This window comes from Dromaius novaehollandiae, chromosome 36 (genome assembly GCF_036370855.1).
Source record: "Dromaius novaehollandiae isolate bDroNov1 chromosome 36, bDroNov1.hap1, whole genome shotgun sequence".
NCBI lineage: Eukaryota > Metazoa > Chordata > Aves > Casuariiformes > Dromaiidae > Dromaius > Dromaius novaehollandiae.
The window spans coordinates 40,729-61,772 of NC_088135.1; the positions used below are offsets into that span (position 1 = coordinate 40,729).

The following is a 21,044-nucleotide window of genomic DNA, read 5'->3' on the forward strand; positions in this document are numbered from 1 at the left end:
CCCAAGGAAACCTCCTGCCCCATAGGCACCCATGAAGACCCACGGAGACCTCCTGCCCCATAGAGACCCATAGAGTCCCATGAAGACCCAAGGAGACCTCCTGCCCCATAGACACCCATGAAGACCCATGAAGACCCATGGAGACCTCCTGCCCCATAGAGACCCATAGAGTCCCATGAAGACCCACGGAGACCTCCAGCCCCATAGAGACCCATAGAGTCCCATGAAGACCCAAGGAGACCTCCTGCCCCATAGACACCCATGAAGACCCATGGAGACCTCCTGCCCCATAGAGACCCATAGAGTCCCATGAAGACCCATGGAGACCTCCTGCCCCACAGAACCCAATGAAGACCCATGGAGACCTCCTGCCCCATAGAGACCCATAGAGTCCCATGAAGACCCATGGAGACCTCCTGCCCCACAGAACCCAATGAAGACCCATGAAGACCCATAGAGACCCATAGACACCTACAGCCCCCCCCGAAGACCCACGGAGGCCTCCCGCCCCCCAGGCCCGGCCCCACTCACGCAGCAGCGCCAGGCTGTGGGGCAGGACCCCCAGGGCCCCCCGGCGCACGTGGGCCCCCAGGAAGCGCAGGTCGCTCAGCAGGGCCCAGAGTGGTTCCCAGAGCTCCGCCTGGGCCTGCCGTGGGGCCGGTGACCCACGGCCGACCCACAGACCCGCCCCCGGCCCCATAGACCCGCCCCCGGCCCCATAGACCCGCCCTCTGCCCCATAGACCTGCCCCCAGCTCCATAGACCCACCTCTGCCCCATAGACCCATCTCTGCCCCATTGACCTGCTCCCGGCCCCATAGACCCGTCTTCTGCCCCATAGACCCGCCCTCTGCCCCATAGACCCGCCCCTGCCCCTTAGACCTGCCCCAGCCCCATAGATCTGCCCCTGCACCATAGACCCGCCCTCTGCCCCATAGACCTGCCCCCAGCCCCATAGACCCACCTCTGGCCCATAGACCCATCTCTGCCCCATTGACCCGCTCCCGGCCCCATAGACCCACCCCAGCCCCATAGATCTGCCCCTGCACCATAGACCCGCCCCCGGCCCCATAGACCCGCCCTCTGCCCCATAGACCCGGCCCCGGCCCCAAAGATCTGCCCCTGCTCCATAGATCTGCCCTCTGCCCCATAGACCCGCCCCAGCCCCATAGACCCACCTCTGCCCCATAGACCCGCCCCCGGCCCCATAGGGCTGCCCCAGCCCCATAGATCTGCCCCTGCCCCATAGACCCACCTCTGCCCCATTGACCCGCTCCTGGCCCCATAGACCTGCCCCAGCCCCATAGATCTACCCCTGCACCATGGATCTGCCCTCTGCCCCATAGACCTGCCCCAGCCCCATAGACCCGCCCCCAGCCCCAGAGATCTGCCCCTGCTCCATAGATCCGCCCCCGGCCCCATAGACCCGCCTTCTGCCCCATAGACTCACCCCAGCCCCTTAGACCCGCCCTCTGCCCCATAGACCCGCCCCCACCTCATAGACCCGCCCCCTGCCCCATAGACCCCCCTTGCCCCATAGACCTGCCCCTGCCCCATAGACCCGCCCCCGCCCCGTAGCTCCACCCCGACCCATAGCTCCTCTCCTCGACCCATAGCTCCTCCCCTGACCCATAGCCCCACCCCCTGCCCCATAGCTCCACCCCCAGCCCCATAGCTCCTCCCCTAGACTCATAGCCCCACCCCCAGCCCCATAGCTCCTCCCCTAGACCCACAGCCCCACCCCCAGCCCCATAGCCCCGCCCCCAGCCCCTAGCCCCGCCCCCTGCCCCTAGCCCAGCCCCCTGCCCCATAGCCCCGCCCCAGCCCCATAGCCCCACCCCCTGCCCCATAGCTCCTCCCCAGCCCCATAGCTCTTCCCCTAGACCCATAGCTCCTCCCCTAGACCCATAGATCCTCCCCTAGACCCATAGCTCCTCCCCTAGCCCCATAGCCCCGCCCCCAGCCCCCTAGCCCCGCCCCCCGCCCCCTAGCCCCGCCCACCAGGTGGTAGGGCAGCTCCGCCAGGCTCTCGGCGTCGGCCCCACGGAAGGTCCCGTCCCCGTCGGGGTCGCAGGCCCGCCACAGGCACGCTGCCCCACGGCGCGTCAGCCCCACGGCTGGGGCCTCCGGGCCCCCCCGCGGGGCCTCCCGCCCCATAGAAGCGGCCTCCCGCCCCGCGGGTGGCTCCCCCGCCCCACAGCTGAGGTGGCCGCCCCATAGGTTGGTCGTCCGCTCCATAGATGGGTCCTCCAGCCCCATAGATGGGTCCTCCAGGCCCCTAAATGGATCCTCCGCCCCATAGATGGGTCCTCCAGCCCCATAAGTGAGTCCTCCAGCCCCATAGATGGGTCCTCCAACCACATAGATGGGTCCTCCAGCCCCATAGATGGGTCCTCCAGCCCTATAGATGGGTCCTCCAGCCCCATAAGTGAGTCCTCCAACCACATAGATGGGTTCTCCAGCCCCATAGATGGGTCCTCCAGCCCTATAGATGGGTCCTCCAGGCCCCTAAATGGCTCCTCCGCCCCATAGGTTGGGTTCTCCACCCCATAGATGGCTCCTCCAGCCCCATAAGTGAGTCCTCCAACCCCACAGATGGGTTCTCCAGCCCCATAGATGGGTTCTCCACCCCATAGATGGGTCCTCCAGCCCCATAAGTGAGTCCTCCAACCCCACAGATGGGTCCTCCAGCCCCATAGATGGGTCCTCCAACCCCTAGGTTGGTCCTCCAGCCCCATAAGTGAGTCCTCCAACCCCACAGGTGGGTTCTCCAGCCCCATAAGTGAGTCCTCCAACCCCTAGCTTGGTCCTCCAAGCCCTAGATTGGTCCTCCAGCCCCATAAGTGAGTCCTCCAGCCCTATACATGGACTCTCCAGCCCCATAAGTGAGTCCTCCAACCCCACAGATGGGCTCTCCAGCCCCATAAGTGAGTCCTCCAACCCCTCGGTTGGTCCTCCAGCCCCATAAGTGAGTCCTCCAGCCCTATAGATGGACTCTCCAGCCCCATAAGTGAGTCCTCCAACCCCACAGATGGGCTCTCCAGCCCCATAAGTGAGTCCTCCAACCCCTCGGTTGGTCCTCCAGCCCCATAAGTGAGTCCTCCAGCCCTATAGATGGACTCTCCAGCCCCATAAGTGAGTCCTCCAGCCCCACACAGGGGCTCTCCAGCCCCACAGATGGGTCCTCCAACCCCTCGGTTGGTCCTCCAGCCCCATAAGTGAGTCCTCCAGCCCCACAGATGGGTCCTCCCGCCCCACAGGTGAGTCCTCCAGCCCCACAAGTGAGTCCCGGGGGCCCCCGCTCACCTGCCAGCAGCCGGTGGGCCCGGGCCTGCAGCCCCCCCCGGGCCAGGTGCTGCCCCACGGCCTCGCGCAGGGGGGCCCCGGCGAGGTGCAGCCGGGCCCCGGGGGGGGCCAGCGGGACCCCACACGCCTCCAGCAGCCTGCGGGACCCAGGCGTCCGGGGAGGGGCCCAGGCGTCCGGGAAAGGGGCCCAGGCGTCCGGGAAAAGGGGCCCAGGCGTCCGGGAGAGGGGCCCAGGCGTCCGGGAAAAGGGGCCCAGGTGTCCGAGGAGGGGCCCAGGTGTCCGAGGAGGGGCCCAGGAGTCCGGGAAAGGGGCCCAGGCGTCCGGGAGGGGCCCAGGAGTCCGGGAAAGGGGCCCAGGCGTCCGGGGAAAGGGCCCAGGCGTCCAGGAGAGGGGCCCAGGCGTCCGGGGAGGGGCCCAGGCGTCCGGGAAAAGGGGCCCAGGCGTCCGGGAAAAGGGGCCCAGGTGTCCGAGGAGGGGCCCAGGCGTCCAGGGAGGGGCCCAGGAGTCCGGGAAAGGGGCCCAGGCGTCCGGGAGGGGCCCAGGAGTCCGGGAAAGGGGCCCAGGCGTCCGGGGAAAGGGCCCAGGCGTCCAGGAGAGGGGCCCAGGCGTCCGGGGAGGGGCCCAGGCGTCCGGGGAGGGGCCCAGGCGTCCGGGAAAAGGGGCCCAGGCGTCCGGGAGGGGCCCAGGCATCCGGGAGAGGGGCCCAGGCGTCCGGGGAGGGGCCCAGGCATCCAGGGAGGGGCCCAGGCGTCCGGGAGGGGCCCAGGCGTCCGGGAGAGGGGCCCAGGCATCCAGGGAGGGGCCCAGGCGTCCGGGGAGGGGCCCAGGCGTCCGGGAGGGGCCCAGGCGTCCGGGAAAAGGGGCCCAGGTGTCCGAGGAGGGGCCCAGGCATCCAGGGAGGGGCCCAGGCGTCCGGGGAAGGGGCCCAGGCGTCCGGGAGGGGCCCAGGAGTCCGGGAAAGGGGCCCAGGCGTCCGGGGAAAGGGCCCAGGCGTCCAGGAGAGGGGCCCAGGCGTCCGGGGAGGGGCCCAGGTGTCCGGGGAGGGGCCCAGGCGTCCGGGAGGGGCCCAGGCATCCGGGAGAGGGGCCCAGGCGTCCGGGGAGGGGCCCAGGCGTCCGGGAAAAGGGGCCCAGGCGTCCGGGAGAGGGGCCCAGGCGTCCGGGAAAGGGGCCCAGGCGTCCGGGGAGGGGCCCAGGCGTCCGGGAAAGGGGCCCAGGCGTCCGGGAAAGGGCCCAGGCGTCCCCCCACCCCCACCCCCCCAATGGGCCCAGGCGTCCGGGCCCCCCCCCCGCTCCCCGCCCCCGCTCACCAGCGCAGGTCCCGCAGCAGCTCCCAGAGGGGGGCGGGGCCCTCGCCGGGGTCGGGGGCGGCGGCCTCCAGCGTCTCCGCCCACGTGGCCTCGGCCCCGCCCAGCCGCTGCTCCGCCCCCAGCACCGCCAGCAGCTGCCCCTCCCCCAGCCCTGGGGGGGAGGGGCGGGGCGTCAGCGCTGGGGGGGGCGGGGCCTCCCCATATATGGTATGGGGCGGCCCCATATAGGGCTCCCTCCCATATAAGGAGTTGTGGGCGGGGCCTCTGATAGCTGGGGGGCGTGGCTTCCCATATGCGGCATTGTGGGCGGGGCTTCCTGGGCTCCAATGGCGGGGCCTCTCCATATAAGGCAATATGGGCGGGGCCTCCCTACAGAAGGCGTTAGGGGCGGGGCTTCCGGGTGGGCGGGGCTTCCAGGTGGGTAACGCTTCCCATATAAGGCCTTGTGGGCGGGATCCTCCCACACCAGGCCCTAGGGGGCGGGGCTTCCTCAGGGTGGGCGGGGCTCCCCATGTAAGGCCTTGTGGGCGGAGCTTCCCATATAAGGGCATTGTGGGCGGGGCCTTCCCACCTGGGGGGCGGGGCTTCCACCTAGATCGGTGGGCGGGGCTCCCACACAATCCATTGGGGGCGGGGCTTCCCATATAAGGGCACTGTGGGCGGATCCTCCCACACCGGGCCCTAGGGGGCGGGGCTTCCTCATGGTGGGCGGGGCTTCCCGCTAGGCACCGGGGGGCGGAGCTTCCACCTTGCTCTGTGTCCAGGACTCCCATATAAGGCTATTGTGGGTGGAGCTTCCCATATAAGGGCATTGTGGGTGGGGCTTTCCACCCAGGGGGCGGAGCTTCCGCCTCGCTCTGTGTCCAGGGCTCCCATATAAGGGCATTGTGGGTGGAGCTTCCCATATAAGGCCTGGTGGGCGGAGCTTCTCATATAAGGCATTGTGGGCGGGGCCTTTCCACCCAGGGGGTGGAGCTTCCTGCCCGGGGCTCCCCATATAAGGGCCTTGTGGGCGGAGCTTCCCATAAAAGGCACTGTGGGCGGGGCCTTTCAACCCAGGGGGTGGAGCATCCACCTCGCTGTGTCCAGGGCTCCCATATAAGGGCCTTGTGGGCGGAGCTTCCCATACAAGGCCTTGTGGGCGGAGCTTCCCATACAAGGCCTTGTGGGCGGAGCTTCCCATATAAGGCATTGTGGGCGGGGCCTTCCCACCCGGGGGGCGGAGCTTCCTGCCCGGGGCTCCCCATATAAGGGCCTTGTGGGTGGAGCTTCCCATACAAGGGCCTTGTGGGCGGGGCCTTTCAACCCAGGGGGCGGAGCATCCACCTCGCTGTGTCCAGGGCTCCCATATAAGGGCATTGTGGGCGGAGCTTCCCATACAAGGCCTTGTGGGCGGAGCTTCCCATATAAGGCATTGTGGGCGGGGCCTTTCCACCCAGGGGGCGGAGCTTCTGCCTTGCTCTGTGGCTGGGGCTCCCCATACAAGGCCATTGTGGGCGGAGCTTCCCATAAAAGGCACTGTGGGCGGGGCCTTTCCACCCAGGGGGCGGAGCTTCCACCTCGCTGTGTCCAGGGCTCCCATATAAGGGCATTGTGGGCGGAGCTTCCCATACAATGCCTTGTGGGCGGAGCTTCCCATATAAGGCAGTGTGGGCGGGGCCTTTCAACCCAGGGGGGCGGAGCTTCCACCTCGCTGTGTCCAGGGCTCCCATATAAGGGCATTGTGGGCGGAGCTTCCCATACAAGGCCTTGTGGGTGGAGCTTCCCATATAAGGCATTGTGGGCGGGGCCTTCCCACCCAGGGGGCGGAGCTTCCTGCCCGGGGCTCCCCATATAAGGGCCTTGTGGGCGGAGCTTCCCATACAAGGCATTGTGGGTGGAGCTTCCCATATAAGGCATTGTGGGCGTGGCCTTTCCACCAGGGGGCGGAGCTTCCGCCTTGGTCTCTAGCCAGGACTCCCCATATAAGGGCCTTGTGGGCGGGGCCTTTCCACCCAGGGGGTGGAGCTTCCTGCCCGGGGCTCCCCATATAAGGGCCTTGTGGGCGGAGCTTCCCATACAAGGGCATTGTGGGCGGGGCCTTTCCACCCAGGGGGGCGGAGCATCCACCTCGCTCTGTGTCCAGGGCTCCCATATAAGGGCATTGTGGGCGGAGCTTCCCATACAAGGCATTGTGGGCGGAGCTTCCCATTTAAGGCACTGTGGGCGGGGCCTTTCCACCCAGGGGGCGGGGCTTCTGCTTCACTCTGTGTCCAGGGCTCCCATATAAGGGCATTGTGGGCGGAGCTTCCCATACAAGGCCTTGTGGGTGGAGCTTCCCATATAAGGCATTGTGGGTGGGGCCTTTCCACCCAGGGGGCGGGGCTTCTGCTTCACTCTGTGTCCAGGGCTCCCATATAAGGGCATTGTGGGCGGAGCTTCCCATACAAGGCCTTGTGGGCGGAGCTTCCCATACAAGGCATTGTGGGCGGGGCCTTTCAACCCAGGGGGGCGGAGCATCCACCTCGCTGTGTCCAGGGCTCCCATATAAGGGCCTTGTGGGCGGAGCTTCCCATACAAGGCCTTGTGGGCGGAGCTTCCCATATAAGGGCATTGTGGGCGTGGCCTTCCCACCCGGGGGCGGAGCTTCCTGCCCGGGGCTCCCCATATAAGGGCCTTGTGGGCGGGGCCTTTCACCCCAGGGGGCGGGGCTTCCACCTTGCTCTGTGTCTAGGCTCCCCATATAAGGCCCGGTGGGCGGAGCATCCCCGTACGAGGGCCCGGTGGGCGGGGCCTACCGTGGCGGGCGGCGCCCAGGGCGGCGAGGGCGGGGCCGAGGGCGGGGCCGTGGCGGCCCTGGAGGCGGCGCAGCAGGAGGCGGAGCAGCGCCGGCAGCGTCGGGGGCAGGGCGGCCAGGTGGGGGCCCAGCTGCCGGGAGGGGAGGGGGCGGGGTCAGCGCAGGCCACGCCCCCCTCCGCGCAAAGGGGGGGCGGGGCTAAGGGTGGGGGCGGGGCTTACGTCGTCGTGGCGGGCGAAGGCGCGGAGCTCCCGCGTCAGCAGCGCCAGGTAGAGGGGCTGCCGCGAGCCCGACTTGGCCAGGACCAGGCGCAGCTGCGGGGGGAGAGGGCCCAGGCGTCCGGGAAAGGGGCCCAGGCGTCCGGGGAAGGGGCCCAGGCGTCCGGGAGGGGCCCAGGTGTCCGGGAAGGGGCCCAGGCGTCCGGGGAGGGGCCCAGGCGTCCGGGAAAGGGGCCCAGGCGTCCGGGAGAGGGGCCCAGGCGTCCGGGAAGGGGCCCAGGCGTCCGGGAGGGGCCCAGGCGTCCGGGAAAGGGGCCCAGGCGTCCGGGGAAGGGGCCCAGGCGTCCGGGAGGGGCCCAGGTGTCCGGGAAGGGGCCCAGGCGTCCGGGAAAAGGGCCCAGGCGTCCGGGAAAGGGGCCCAGGTGTCCGGGAAAGGGCCCAGGCGTCCGGGAAAAGGCGCCCAGGTGTCCCCAGAGGGGCCCAGGCGTCCAGGAGGGGCCCAGGCATCCGGGAAAGGGGCCCAGGCGTCCGGGAAGGGGCCCAGGCGTCCGGGAAAAGGGGCCCAGGCGTCCGGGAAAAGGGCCCCAGGCGTCCGGGAAAAGGGCCCAGGCGTCCGGGAAAAGGGCCCAGGCGTCCGGGAAAAGGGCCCCAGGCGTCCGGGAATAGGGCCCAGGCGTCCGGGAAAAGGGCCCAGGCGTCCGGGAGAGGGGCCCAGGCGTCCGGGAAGGGTCCCAGGCGTCCCCAGAGGGGCCCAGGTGTCCGGGCACGGGGCCCAGGCGTCCAGGAGAGGGGCCCAGGCATCCGGGAGAGGGGCCCAGGCGTCCGGGGGTGGGGGGTGGGGTCTCACCTGGTCCTCGGGGAGGCTCCGCCCACATCCCGCCAGGGCCGCCCGCACCAGCGCCGCCCGCTCGGGGGGGGCCAGGGGCCCCAGGGCCACGTGGTTGGGCCCCGCCACCCCTCCCCCCCACAGGGGGCCCAGGCGTCCGGGGCCGTCGGCCACGCTCAGCACCAGCGACACCCGCTGCGGGGGGGGGGGGGAGGGGTTAGCGGGGCCCCTCCCCCACCCCATAGACCCCCCCCCATGGGGACCCGCAGCCCCTCCCCCACTCGATATGGACCCCCTGAGCCCCTCCCCCACCCCCTTTATAAGCCCCACAGCCCCTCCCCCACCCCATAGGACCCCCCCATGGGGACCCTCAGCCCTTCCCCCACCCCATAGGGCTCCCCTAGCCCCTCCCCCACCCCATAGGACCCCCCCATGGGGACCCTCAGCCCTTCCCCCACCCCATAGGGACCCCCTAGCCCCTCCCCCACCCCATAGGACCCCCCCCATGGGGACCCTCAGCCCTTCCCCCACCCTATATGGACGCCCTAGCCCCTCCCCCACCCCATAGGACCCCCCCATGGGGACCCTCAGCCCTTCCCCCACCCCATAGGGACCCCTAAGCCCCTCCCCCACCCCATAGACCCGCCCATGGGGAGCCCCTTCCCCTCCCCCACCCCATACAGACCCCCCAGCCCCTCCCCCACCCCCTACAGACCCCCCCAGCCCCTCCCCCACCCCATACACCCCCCCCATGGGGAGCCCTTTCCCCTCCCCCACCCCATAGGGACCCTCCCTGCCCCTCCCCCACCCCATGGGGACCCCCCCAGCCCCATAGCGCCCCCCCCCACCCGCGGGTGCCCCTCACCGGGCCCAGCTCGAGGGGCGCCCAGTCGTCCCGGGGCTCCCCCCCCTCGTGCAGGGCGTCGGCGTCGTCCACCAGCACCACGAGGCGCCGCCGGGCCGGCGCCGGGCGACCCAGCATGGCCGCCAGCCGCCCCCGCAGCTCCCTGCGGGGCCCCGGCGTCCGGTTACCCCGCCCAAGATGGCCGCCGGCCACCCCCAGGGAGCCAGGAGTCCGGGTCAGCCCACCCAAGATGGCCGCCAGCCTTCCCTGGGGACCCAGGAGTCCGGTTACCCCACCCAAGATGGCCGCCGGCCACCCCCAGGGAGCCAGGAGTCCGCGTAACCCCATCCAAGATGGCCGCCAGCCACCCTGGGGACCCAGGAGTCCGGGTGACCACACCCAAGATGGCCACCACCCTCCCCGGGGGACCCAGGAGTCTGGTTACCCCACCCAAGATGGCCGCCACCCACCCTGGGGGACCCAGGAGTCTGAGTGACCCCACCCAAGATGGCCGCCAGCCTTCCCTGGGGACCAGAAGTCCGGGTGACCACACCCAAGATGGCTGACACCCACCATAGGGGACCCAGGAGTCCGAGTGACCCCACCCAAGATGGCCACCACCCCCCCGGTGGACCCAGGAGTCCGAGTGACCCCACCCAAGATGGCCGCCACCCTCCCGGGGGACCCAGGAGTCCGAGTGACCCCACCCAAGATGGCCGCCGGCCACCCCCAGGGACCCAGGAGTCCGAGTGACCCCACCCAAGATGGCCGCCACCCGCCCCGGGGACCCAGGAGTCCATGTGACCCCACCCAAGATGGCCGCCGGCCACCCCCAGGGAGCCAGGAGTCTGGTTACCCCACCCAAGATGGCCGCCACCCGCCCTGGGGACCCAGGAGTCCGAGTGACCCCACCCAAGATGGCCACCAGCCTCCCTGGGGGACCCAGGAGTCCGGTTACCCCACCCAAGATGGCTGCCACCCCCCCGGGGGACCCAGGAGTCCGAGTGACCCCACCCAAGATGGCCGCCACCCGCCCTGGGGGACCCAGGAGTCCGAGTGACCCCACCCAAGATGGCCGCCACCCTCCCTGGGGGACCCAGGAGTCCGAGTAACCCCACCCAAGATGGCCGCCAGCCTTCCCTGGGGACCAGGAGTCCGAGTGACCCCACCCAAGATGGCCGCCACCCCCCCGGGGGACCCAGGAGTCCGAGTGACCCCACCCAAGATGGCCGCCACCCCCCCGGGGGACCCAGGAGTCCGAGTGACCCCAGCCAAGATGGCCGCCACCCCCCCCGGGGGACCCAGGAGTCCGAGTGACCCCATCCAAGATGGCCGCCAGCCACCCTGGGGACCCAGGAGTCCGGGTGACCCCACCCAAGATGGCCGCCAGCCACTCCCGGGGTCTCGCTGACCCCGCCCAAGATGGCCGCCCCCAGGGAGGACTCACCCGTAGGAGGCGGGGCCGGGCGGGGCGGGGCCGCCGGGGGCGGGGCCCAGCAGGGCGGCCAATTGGGCGCAGAGGTGGCCCAGGGCCAGGCGGGCGTCGGCCTGGTCGGGCCGGGCCCCCGCGAAGTGATAGGCCACCAGGCAGGGGGGGAGGGGCCGGGGGCCCCCGGGGGGCGGGGCCTCCTGCAGGGCCCCCACCAGCCCCGCCTACGGGGGGGGGGGAGAGAAAGGGGGCGGGGTCAACCCTGGGGCCCCGCCCCTTCTCCCTGACCCCGCCCGCAAGCCCGTAGAGGGCTGCGATCCGCCCGCCCGCCGCTAGGCCCCGCCCACTGCCAACAAGCCCCACCCACATGCCCATATAGGGCCACAACCCATCGCCTATGGCCCTAAGCCCCTCCCACATGCCCATATATGGTCATAACCCACCATAACCCCTCCCACATGCCCATATATGGGCACAACCCCCACCCTGGGCCCATATAGGGCGTCAAGCCACGCCCACAGCCCCAAATATGGCTGAAGCCCCTCCCCCATGCCCATATATGGTCATAACCCCCCATAGCCCCACCCTGGGCCCATATAGGGCCATCAAGTCCCGCCCACAAGCCCGTATATGGCACCCCATGGTGCCCTGGCCCCGCCCACAAGCCCATATATGGACCGGGCTCCCCTAAGCCCCACCCACAATACCATATATGGGCATAACCCCACCCCAATGCCCATATAGGGGGGGTAATCCTGCCTTGATGCCCATATATGGGCACAGCCCCACCCACAAGCCCATATAAGGGAGGCCCCGCCCCCAGAAGCCCCGCCCCCACCACCATAGATGGGCATGAACCCACCCTGACACCCATATATGGACATAACCACACCCCCAAAGCCCTTATATGGGATAAACCCCGCCCTGATGCCTATATGTGGGCGTGACCCCGCCCCCAGAAGCCCCGCCCCCACCACCATACGCCCATATGGGGCCATAACCCCGCCCTGACACCCATATATGGGCATGATGCCGCCCTGACGCCCATATATGGGCATAACCCCACCCCCAATGCCCTTATATGGGATAAACCCCACCCTGATGCCCATATATGGGCGTGGCCTCACCCCAGAAGCCCCGCCCCCACCGCCACACGCCCATATAGGGCCATAAAACCGCCCTGACGCCCATATATGGGCATAACCCCACCCACCCAATGCCCTTATATGGGACAAGCTCCGCCCCAATGCCATATATTGGCATGGCCCCGCCCCCGGAAGCCCCGCCCCCACCACCCTACCCCCATATAGGGCCATAAACCTGCCCTGACACCCATATATGGGCATAACCCCGCCCCCAATGCTCTTATTTGGGACAAGCTCCGCCCCCATGCCATATATGGGCATGGCCCCGCCCCCAGAAGCCCCGCCCCCACCGCCATACACCCATATAGGGCCATAAAACCACCCTGACACCCATATATGGGCATAACCCCACCCCCCAATGCCCTTATATGGCGTAAACCCACCCCAATGCCATATATGGGTGTGGCCCCGCCCCATAAGCCCCACCCCCACCACCATATACGGGCACAAACCCGCCCTGACACCCATATATGGGCACGACACCACCCTGACGCCCATATATGGGCATAACCCCACCCCCCAATGCCCTTATATGGCATAAACCCACCCCAATGCCATATATGGGTGTGGCTCCGCCCCCAGAAGCCCCGCCCCCACCACCACACGCCCATATAGGGCCATAAAGCCACCCTGACGCCCATATATGGGCATAACCCCACCCCAATGCCCTTATATGGCCATAACCCCACCCCCCAATGCCCTTATATGGCCATAACCCCGCCCCCAATGCCCTTATATGGGATAAACCCACCCTAATGCCATATATGGGCGTGGCCCCGCCCCATAAGCCCCACCCCCACCACCATATATGGGCACAAACCCGCCCTCAAACCCATATATGGGCATGACGCGGCCCTGACGCCCATATATGGGCATAACCCCGCCCCCAATGCCCTTATATGGCATAAACCCACCCCAATGCCATATATGGGTGTGGCCCCGCCCCCAGAAGCCACGCCCCCACCACCACACGCCCATATAGGGCCATAAAGCCGCCCTGACGCCCATATATGGGCACAACACACCCCAATGCCCATATATGGGCGTGGCCCCGCCCCCCCCGGAAGCCCCGCCCCCTCACCAGGAAGGCGGTGCGGCCGTCGCCGGGGGCGCCCGTCACCAGGAAGCGGCCGCCGGGGCCCCGGCGCAGGGCCGTCGCCGTGGCGACGAGGAGGCGGCGCCGGGCCCCGCCCACTGCCCGCTGGGCCGCCAGGAAGGAGGGCTGCAGGGGGGGAGGCCCCGCCCCCGGCTGCGGGGGGGAGGGGGGCAGTCAGCGGGGCCCAGGCGTCCGGGATGAGGGGCCCAGGCGTCCGGGGAAAGGGGCCCAGGCGTCCGGGATGAGGGGCCCAGGTGTCCGGGAAGAGGGGCCCAGGCGTCCGGGAAAGGGGCCCAGGCGTCCGGGAAAGGGCCCAGGCGTCCGGGAAAAAGGCCCAGGTGTCCCAAAAAGGGGCCCAGGCGTCCGGGAAAGGGGCCCAGGCGTCCGGGAAAAGGGGCCCAGGCGTCCAGGATGGGAGCCAGGAATTGAGGGAGGGGCCCAGGTGTCCCCAGAGGGGCCCAGGCATCCGGGAAAAGGGGCCCAGGCGTCCGGGAGAGGGGCCCAGGCGTCCGGGAAAAGGGGCCCAGGCGTCCGGGAAAAGGGCCCAGGCGTCCGGGAAAGGGACACAGGTGTCCGGGAGAGGGCCCAGGCGTCCGGGAAAGGCACACAGGTGGCTGGGAAAGGGGCCCAGGCATCCGGGAAAGGGCCCAGGCGTCCAGGAGGGGGCCCAGGTGTCCCAAAAAGGGGCCCAGGCGTCCAGGAAAGGGCCCAGGCGTCCGGGAAAGGGGCCCAGGCATCCGGGAAAAGGGCCCAGGTGGCCGGGAAAGGGGCCCAGGCGTCCGGGAGAGGGGCCCAGGCGGCCGGGGAAAGGGGCCCAGGTGTCCGGGAGGGGCCCAGGCATCCGGGAAAAGGGGCCCAGGCGTCCCCAGAGGGGCCCAGGCGTGCGGGAAAGGGCCCAGGCATCCCAGGAAGGGGCCCAGGCATCCGGGACAGGAGGGGCCCAGGCGTCCCCAGAGGGGCCCAGGTGTCCCAGGAAGGGGCCCAGGCGTCCGGGACAGGAGGGGCCCAGGCGTCCGGGCGGGGCGGCACCTGCAGGAAGCGCCGCTGCAGCAGCTCCCAGACGTCGGCCACCAGCAGCCGCACGAAGGCGTCGAGGGCTCCGGCTCCGGGGCGGCCCCCGCTCGCCCCCCCCCACTCGCACCCGTAGCTGCGGGGGAGGGGCGTCAGGAGAGGGGCCCAGGCGTCCGGGTCAGGGACCCAGGCGTCCGGGCTAAGGGGCCCAGGCATCCGGGCAAAGGGCCCAGGCGTCCGGGAAGGGGCCCAGGCGTCCGGGAAAGGGGCCCAGGCGTCCGGGAAAAGGGGCCCAGGCGTCCGGGAGGGGCCCAGGTGTCCGGGAAAGGGGCCCAGGTGTCCGGGAAAGGGCCCAGGCGTCCGGGAAAGGGACCTAGGTGGTTGGGAAGGGGCCCAGGCGTCCGGGAGAGGGGCCCAGGCGTCCGGGAAGGGGCCCAGGCATCCGGGAAAGGACCCAGGCATCCGGAAAAGGGGCCCAGGCGTCCGGGAAGGGGCCCAGGCGTCCGGGAAAGGGGCCCAGGCGTCCGAGCTAAGGGGCCCAGGCGTCCGGGAGAGGGGCCCAGGCGTCCCGAGAAAGGGCCCAGGCGTCCGGGAAAAGGGCCCAGGCGTCCAGGAAAGGGCCCAGGCGTCCGGGATGAGGGGCCCAGGCGTCCGGGAGAGGGGCCCAGGCGTCCCGAGAAAGGGCCCAGGCGTCCGGGAAAAGGGCCCAGGCATCCGGGAAAAGGGCCCAGGCGTCCGGGGAAGGGCCCAGGCGTCCGGGAAGGGGCCCAGGTGTCCGGGAAGGGGCCCAGGCGTCCGGGAGAGGGGCCCAGGCATCCGGGGAAGGGGCCCAGGCGTCCGGGAGAGGGGCCCAGGCGTCCGGTACCTGCGCACGGCCGCCACCCCCGGATGCTCCCGCAGGCGCCGTTTCAGGTCGGCCATCTTGGCCGCCGCCTCCTCTGACTCCGCCTCGAAGTCGCCGCGGTGACGCTCCGGCACCTCCCTGCGGCTCCCATTGGTCGGCGCCCGGCCCCGCCCTCTTCCCCCTTTTAGCCCCGCCCCTTCCGGAACCCCCCTCCCAGAGCCCCCCTTGGCCCCGCCCCCTTGCATAAGCCCCGCCCACAGCGTTTGATCCCTCCCCTGACTCCACCCACTGCTCTGGCCCCGCCCTCCCTTGTGGCTCCGCCCCCCTCTCCCAGCCCCACCCACTCCCATCGCCCCTCCCACTCCTGTGGCCCCTCCCACTCCCCCCTGGCCCTGCCCATCCCTTGGCCCCACCCCCTCCTCCCGTAGCCCCGCCCCCGGCCCATAGCCCCGCCCCTGGCCCGTGGCCCTGCCCCCCGGCCCGTGGCCCCGCCCTTACTTGAGGAAGGCGGGGTCTCGCATGTAAATGAGGGCGGGGGCGGGGTCCTGCCCGGGCCGCCACCCCCCCAGGAAGCGCAGCAGCTCCAGCTCCGTCACCGAGCGCCCGGCCGGGAGACCCTGCGGGAAAGGGCCCAGGCGTCCGGGAGGGGCCCAGGCGTCCGGGAAGGGCCCAGGCGTCCGGGAAGGGTCCAGGTGTCCGGGAAAAGGGGCCCAGGCGTCCGGGAGGGGCCCAGGCGTCCGGGAAAGGGCCCAGGCGTCCCGGGAGGGGCCCAGGCGTCCGGGAAAGGGGCCCAGGCGTCCGGGAAAAGGGCCCAGGCGTCCCGGAAGGGGCCCAGGCGTCCGGGAGGGGCCCAGGCGTCCTGGGAGGGGCCCAGGCGTCCGGGAGGGGCCCAGGTGTCCGGGAAAGGGGCCCAGGCGTCCGGGAAAAGGGCCCAGGCGTCCGGGAAAGGGGCCCAGGCGTCCGGGAAAAGGGCCCAGGCGTCCCGGAAGGGGCCCAGGCGTCCGGGAGGGGCCCAGGCGTCCTGGGAGGGGCCCAGGCGTCCCGGAAGGGGCCCAGGCGTCCGGGAGGGGCCCAGGTGTCCGGGAAAAGGGGCCCAGGTGTCCCGGAAAGGACCCAGGTGTCCCAGGAAGGGGCCCAGGCGTCCAGGAAAGGGGCCCAGGCGTCTGGGAAAGGGGCCCAGGCGTCCAGGAAAGGGCCCAGGCGTCCGGGGAGGGACCCAGGTGTCCGGGAAAAGGGGCCCAGGCGTCTGGGGAGGGGCCCAGGCGTCCGGGGAGGGGCCCAGGCGTCCGGCTCACCTCGGGGGGGGCGGGGGGCACGTAGCCGTACCGCTCTCCCAGCAGCCCCACGAGGACGTCGCAGCGCGACACCTCCTCCAGGCACAGCTCCACCTGCCTGTCCGGGGGGGGGGGGGGGCCCAGGCGTCCGGGTGAGACCCCCGGAGGGGCCCAGGCGTCCGGGCGAGCCCCCCCCCCTCAGAGAGAGCCCGGTGTCCAGGTGCCCCTCCCCCACTTCAAAGGGGCCCAGGCATCCGGGCTCAACCCCCCCAAGGGGCCCAGGCGTCCAGGCATCCCCCCCCCAACAAGGACCCAGGACTCCCAGATCCCCTTTCCCAGGGGCCCAGGCGTCCGGGCTCCCCCCTCCCCCAAAAGGGGCCCAGGCATCTGGGCTCCCCCCGCAAGGGGCCCAGGCGTCCGGGCCCTCCCCCCCACACACACCAAGGGGCCCAGGTGTCCGGGCTCCCTCCCAAGGGGCCCAGGCGTCCAGGCATCGCCCCCCCCCAAAAGGACCCAGGACTCCCAGATCCCCTTTCCCAGGGGCCCAGGCATCCGGGGCCCCCCCCGACCAGGCATCCGCTCGCTCCCCCCCACCCCCGACCGCGAGGGGCCCAGGCGTCCGGCTCACTGCTGGGGTTGGGGGGCGACGGCCCCCCAGCGCAGATCCACCTCCTGCAGCCCCAGGCCGTGGGGGGCCGCCAGGGCCCGCAGCCGGGGCAGCGCCGCCCGCACCAGGGCGTCCCGCTCCCCCCCCATGTCCAGGAAGGTCGACGAGATGAAGAGGCGCAGGCCCCGCCAATGGCTGCCGGGATCCGCCCCCCCCACACTGTCAGCCCCCTGCCGCTCTCCCGGCCCCCCGGAGGTCTCCGGAACCCCCCAGAACCCCCCAGAGCCCTCCAGAACCCCGTAGATCCCATCAGATCCCACCAGATCCCAGTGGATCCCAGCAGATCCCAGACCCACGCTTCTCTCCCGGCCCCCCGGAGGTCTCCGGAACCCCCCAGAACCCCCCAGAGCCCTCCAGAACACTGTAGATCCCACCAGATCCCACCAGATCCCAGTGGATCCCAGACCCACACCACTCTCCCGAGCCCCCAGAGGCCCCCGGAACCTCCCCAGAACCCCCCAGAGCCCTCCAGAACACCGTAGATCCCACCAGATCCCACCAGATCCCAGTGGATCCCAGCAGATCCCAGACCCACGCCTCTCTCCCAGCCCCCCGGAGGTCTCCAGAACCCCCCAGAACCCCCCAGAGCCCTCCAGAACACCATAGATCCCACCAGATCCCACCAGGTCCCAGTGGATCCCAGCCCCACACCACTCTCCCGGGCCCCCAGAGGCCTCCGGAACCCCCCAGAGCCGTCCAGAAACCCCCAGAAACCCCGTAGATCCCACCAGATCCCAGGGGATCCCAGCAGATCCCAGCCCTGGAGCACTCTCCCGGCCCCCCCAGAGGCCTCCAGAAACCCCCAGAATGCTCCAGAACTCCTTAGATCCCACCAGATCCCAATGGATCCCAGCCCACACCACTCTCCTGGCCCCCCAAAGGCCTCTGGAACCCCCCCAGAACCCTCCAGAACCCCATAGATCCCACAAGGTCCCACCAGATCCCAGGCGATCCCATCCCTGCGCTGTTCTCCCAGCCTCCTGGAGGCCTCCCAACCCCCCCCGAACCCTCTGGAACCCCCCAGAACTTCCTAGATCCCACCAGATCCCAGTGGATCCCAGCCTTGCACACCTCTCCTGACCCCCTGGAGGCCTCCAGAACCCCCAGAACCTTCCAGAACTCCCTAGACCCCACCAGATCCCAGTGGATCCCAGCCCTGCACCACTCTCTCGGCCCCCGGAGGCCTCCCAAGCCCCCCCGAACCCACCAGAACCCACCAGATCCCAGGAGATCCCACCAGATCCCAGTGGATCCCAGCCCCACACTGCTCTCCCGGCCCCCCAGAGGCCTCTGGAACCCCCTAGAAGCCCCCAGAACCCTCCATAACTCCCTAGATCCCACCAGATCCCACCAGATCCCAGTGGATTCCCATCCCACAAGGCCAGCCTAGCATCCCCGAGACCCCCCAGACCCCCCAGGGATGGTGGTAGGGCCCCTGGGACCTCCCCGATGCCACCAGATCCCACCAGATCCCAGTCGATCCCGGCATCCCCGTGACCCCCAGCCCCCCCCCCGTGACCCGACTCACCTGTGCAGGGGGGGCGGGGGCGGCGGCAGGGGCCCGGGCGGGGCCGGGGGCGGGGCCGGGGGCGGGGCCAGGCCGTGGCGGGCGGGGGCGGCCTCCACGTGGGCCACCAGCTGGGCGGCTCCGCCCGCCGCGAGGAAGCTGGGGGGGGCGGGGTCAGAGGGGTCGTGACCCCGCCCCCCCGGTGACCCCGCCCCCCCATCCACGGCCCCTCCCCCACTCACTGGAGCACGGCCTCGCTGCAGCCCGCCAGGGTCACCGTGTCGCTGCGCGACTCCCATTGGACGCTGCCGGGGAGGGGGCGGGGCGGGGTCAGCGCAGGCCCCGCCCCCACCCACCCCCCCACTGCTGATTTGGGGGGCGGGGCTTGAAGCCAGGGGGCGGGGTGGGGCGGAGAGGGGGCAGGGGGGAGAGGGAAGGGGCGGGGCTTGCTGGGAGGGGGCGTGGCCTGGTGGGAGGGTGCGTGGCCCGGTGGGAGGGGTTAGGACCTCGTGTAATGAGGCTATAAGAAGCTGGTGGGCGGGGCTTCCTGGGAAAGGGGCGTGGCCTCTCCAAAGGGGGGGGCGTGTCTGGTTGGAGGGAGGCGTGGCCTGATGATTGACAGGGCGGCACCGGAGCAAGGGGGCTGGGCCCAGGGCGGCGGGAAGGGGCGGGGCCTGGCAGGCCCTGGGGGCGGGGCCACGTAGGGGGGCATGGCCTGATGGAGGGGGCGTGGCCTGATGGAGGGGGCGTGGCCTCCAGCTGGGGGCACAGGGAGGGGAAGCAAGGGAAACCGGGGGCCGGGAGGGGGCGGGGTTTGGTGGGAGGGGGGTGGGGTCAGACGGGGCGGGTCCTTGGGGGCGTGGCCGGAAGGGGGCGTGGCCGGAAGGGGGCGGGGCTCACGGGCTGGGCCGCTGGATGACGTTGACGACGCGGCAGGGCCGGAGCTGGCGGCGCCGCAGGCAGCAAAGGGCTTCGATGGCTCCCGGCAGCTCCGGGCCGGGGCTCAGCACCAGCAGCGTCTCCACCTGCGGGGAAGGGGCCCAGGCGTCCGGGAAGGGGCCCAGGCGTCCGGGAAAGGGGCCCAGGCGTCCGAGAGAGGGACCCAGCACCCAGGAAAGGGGCCCAGGCGTCCGGGAAGAAGGGCCCAGGCATCCGGGAAAAGGGCCCAGGCGTCCGGGAGGGGCCCAGGTGTCCGGGAAGGGGCCCAGGCGTCCGGGGAAGGGGCCCAGGCGTCCGAGAGAGGGACCCAGCACCCAGGAAAGGGGCCCAGGTGTCCGGGAAGAAGGGCCCAGGCGTCCAGGAGAGGGGGCCAGGCGTCCAGGGAAGGGCCCAGGTGTCCGGGGGAGGGACCCAGCACCCAGGAAAGGGGCCCAGGCGTCCGGGAAGAAGGGCCCAGGCGTCCGGGAGGGGCCCAGGCGTCCGGGGAAAGGGCCCAGGCGTCCGGGAGGGGCCCAGGCATCCAGGAAAAGGGCCCAGGCGTCCGGGAAAAGGGCCCAGGCGTCCGGGAGGGGCCCAGGCATCCAGGAAAAGGGCCCAGGCGTCCGGGAAAAGGGCCCAGGCGTCCAGGAAAAGGGCCCAGGCGTCCAGGAAAAGGGCCCAGGCGTCCGGGAGGGGCCCAGGCATCCGGGAAGGGGCCCAGGCGTCTGGGCTCACCTCCCGGCCGCTCTCCATCAGCTCCCACACGGCGTCGCTCAGGGAACTGTCGCTCTCGCCGGAGGCTCCCAGGGTCTGCGCACGACGGGGGGGGGTGAGACCCTCGTGCGAGACCCTCGTGCGAGACCCTCGTGCGAGACCCCCCCCCGCTCACCTCCACGTGCCGCCGCAGGTGCCGCAGGGCCGCCAGCAGCCAGGGGCCGCGCGAGGGATCCCCGTGCGAGGGATCCCCGTGCGAAAGATCCTCGTGCGACGATGGATCCCCGTGCGACGGATCCTCGTGCGACGGAGCCTCGTGCGAAGCTTTAGGGGGGTCCCGGGGCGCCGCTGGGTCCTTGTGCCTGCCGCCGCGGGTGTCCGCTGGGTCCCTGTGCCTGCCGGTGCCGGTGTCCGCTGGGTCCTTGTGCCTGCCGCCAGCGGTGTCCGCTGGGTCCCTGTGCCCGCCGGCAGCGGTGTCCGCTGGGTCCTTGTGCCCGCCGGCAGCGGTGTCCGCTGGGTCCCTGTGCCCGCCGGCAGCGGTGTCCCCCGGGTCCCAGTGCCCGCCGGCAGCGGTGTCCGCTGGGTCCTTGTGCCCGCCGGCAGCGGTGTCCGCTGGGTCCCAGTGCCTGCCCTCGGCGGTGTCCGCTGGGTCCCAGTGCCCGCCGGCAGCGGTGTCCGCTGGGTCCCTGTGCCCGCCCTCGGCGGTGTCCGCTGGGTCCTTGTGCCCGCCGGTGATGTCATCCACTGGGTCCCTGTGCCCGCCGGCGCCGGTGTCCCCCGGGTCCCAGTGCCCGCCGGCAGCGGTGTCCGCTGGGTCCCTGTGCCCGCCCTCGGCGGTGTCCGCTGGGTCCTTGTGCCCGCCGGTGATGTCATCCACTGGGTCCCAGTGCCCGCCGGCGTGGGTGTCCCCCGGGTCCCAGTGCCCGCCGGGGGGCTCGTAGGGGCGGGGGGGGCCGCGGCCGTAGAGCAGCAGCCGCCCCCCCTCAGCCCGCGCCAGCGCCACCAGCGCCAGCAGCAGCTGCCGGGCCTGGGCCTGGGGGGGGGGGGGGCGGTTAATTACCCCCCCGCGGCTGTTAATTACCCCCCTGGGGCTCTTGATTACCCCCCCGGGGCGGTTAATTGCCCCCCTGCCCCATAGCTGCCCCCCCAGCCCCATAGCT

At 70.9% G+C, this 21,044-nt stretch overlaps 2 protein-coding genes across 3 annotated transcripts in view; both read right to left on the reverse strand.

The window, feature by feature from the left end:
- Positions 1–21,044, reverse strand: part of TEP1 (telomerase associated protein 1) — a 73,031-nt gene that overhangs the window by 39,287 nt on the left and 12,700 nt on the right. For both annotated transcript variants that reach the window (XR_010386408.1, XM_064503324.1), the window contains exons 12-31: positions 20,060–20,917; positions 19,906–19,980; positions 19,153–19,277; positions 18,495–18,557; positions 18,274–18,411; positions 16,707–16,880; positions 16,100–16,196; positions 15,303–15,421; positions 14,826–14,942; positions 13,979–14,096; positions 12,935–13,102; positions 10,727–10,932; positions 9,301–9,442; positions 8,457–8,630; positions 7,613–7,705; positions 7,393–7,522; positions 4,616–4,766; positions 3,306–3,442; positions 2,001–2,089; positions 532–646 (exon numbers count right to left, since the gene is read on the reverse strand). Coding sequence is in view for 1 of the 2 variants with exons in the window: in XM_064503324.1 (XP_064359394.1) it covers positions 532–646; positions 2,001–2,089; positions 3,306–3,442; positions 4,616–4,766; positions 7,393–7,522; positions 7,613–7,705; positions 8,457–8,630; positions 9,301–9,442; positions 10,727–10,932; positions 12,935–13,102; positions 13,979–14,096; positions 14,826–14,942; positions 15,303–15,421; positions 16,100–16,196; positions 16,707–16,880; positions 18,274–18,411; positions 18,495–18,557; positions 19,153–19,277; positions 19,906–19,980; positions 20,060–20,917 (3,289 nt within the window). In the remaining variant the exon portion in view is untranslated. The remainder of the gene's footprint in view (positions 1–531; positions 647–2,000; positions 2,090–3,305; positions 3,443–4,615; positions 4,767–7,392; positions 7,523–7,612; positions 7,706–8,456; positions 8,631–9,300; positions 9,443–10,726; positions 10,933–12,934; positions 13,103–13,978; positions 14,097–14,825; positions 14,943–15,302; positions 15,422–16,099; positions 16,197–16,706; positions 16,881–18,273; positions 18,412–18,494; positions 18,558–19,152; positions 19,278–19,905; positions 19,981–20,059; positions 20,918–21,044) is intronic.
- Positions 2,335–3,298, reverse strand: LOC135325339 (uncharacterized; the record flags this gene model as incomplete). Its single annotated transcript, XM_064503311.1, has 2 exons — positions 2,335–2,817; positions 2,864–3,298. Coding segments are annotated over 2 exons (768 nt in total), but the record flags the coding sequence as incomplete, so codon positions are not given.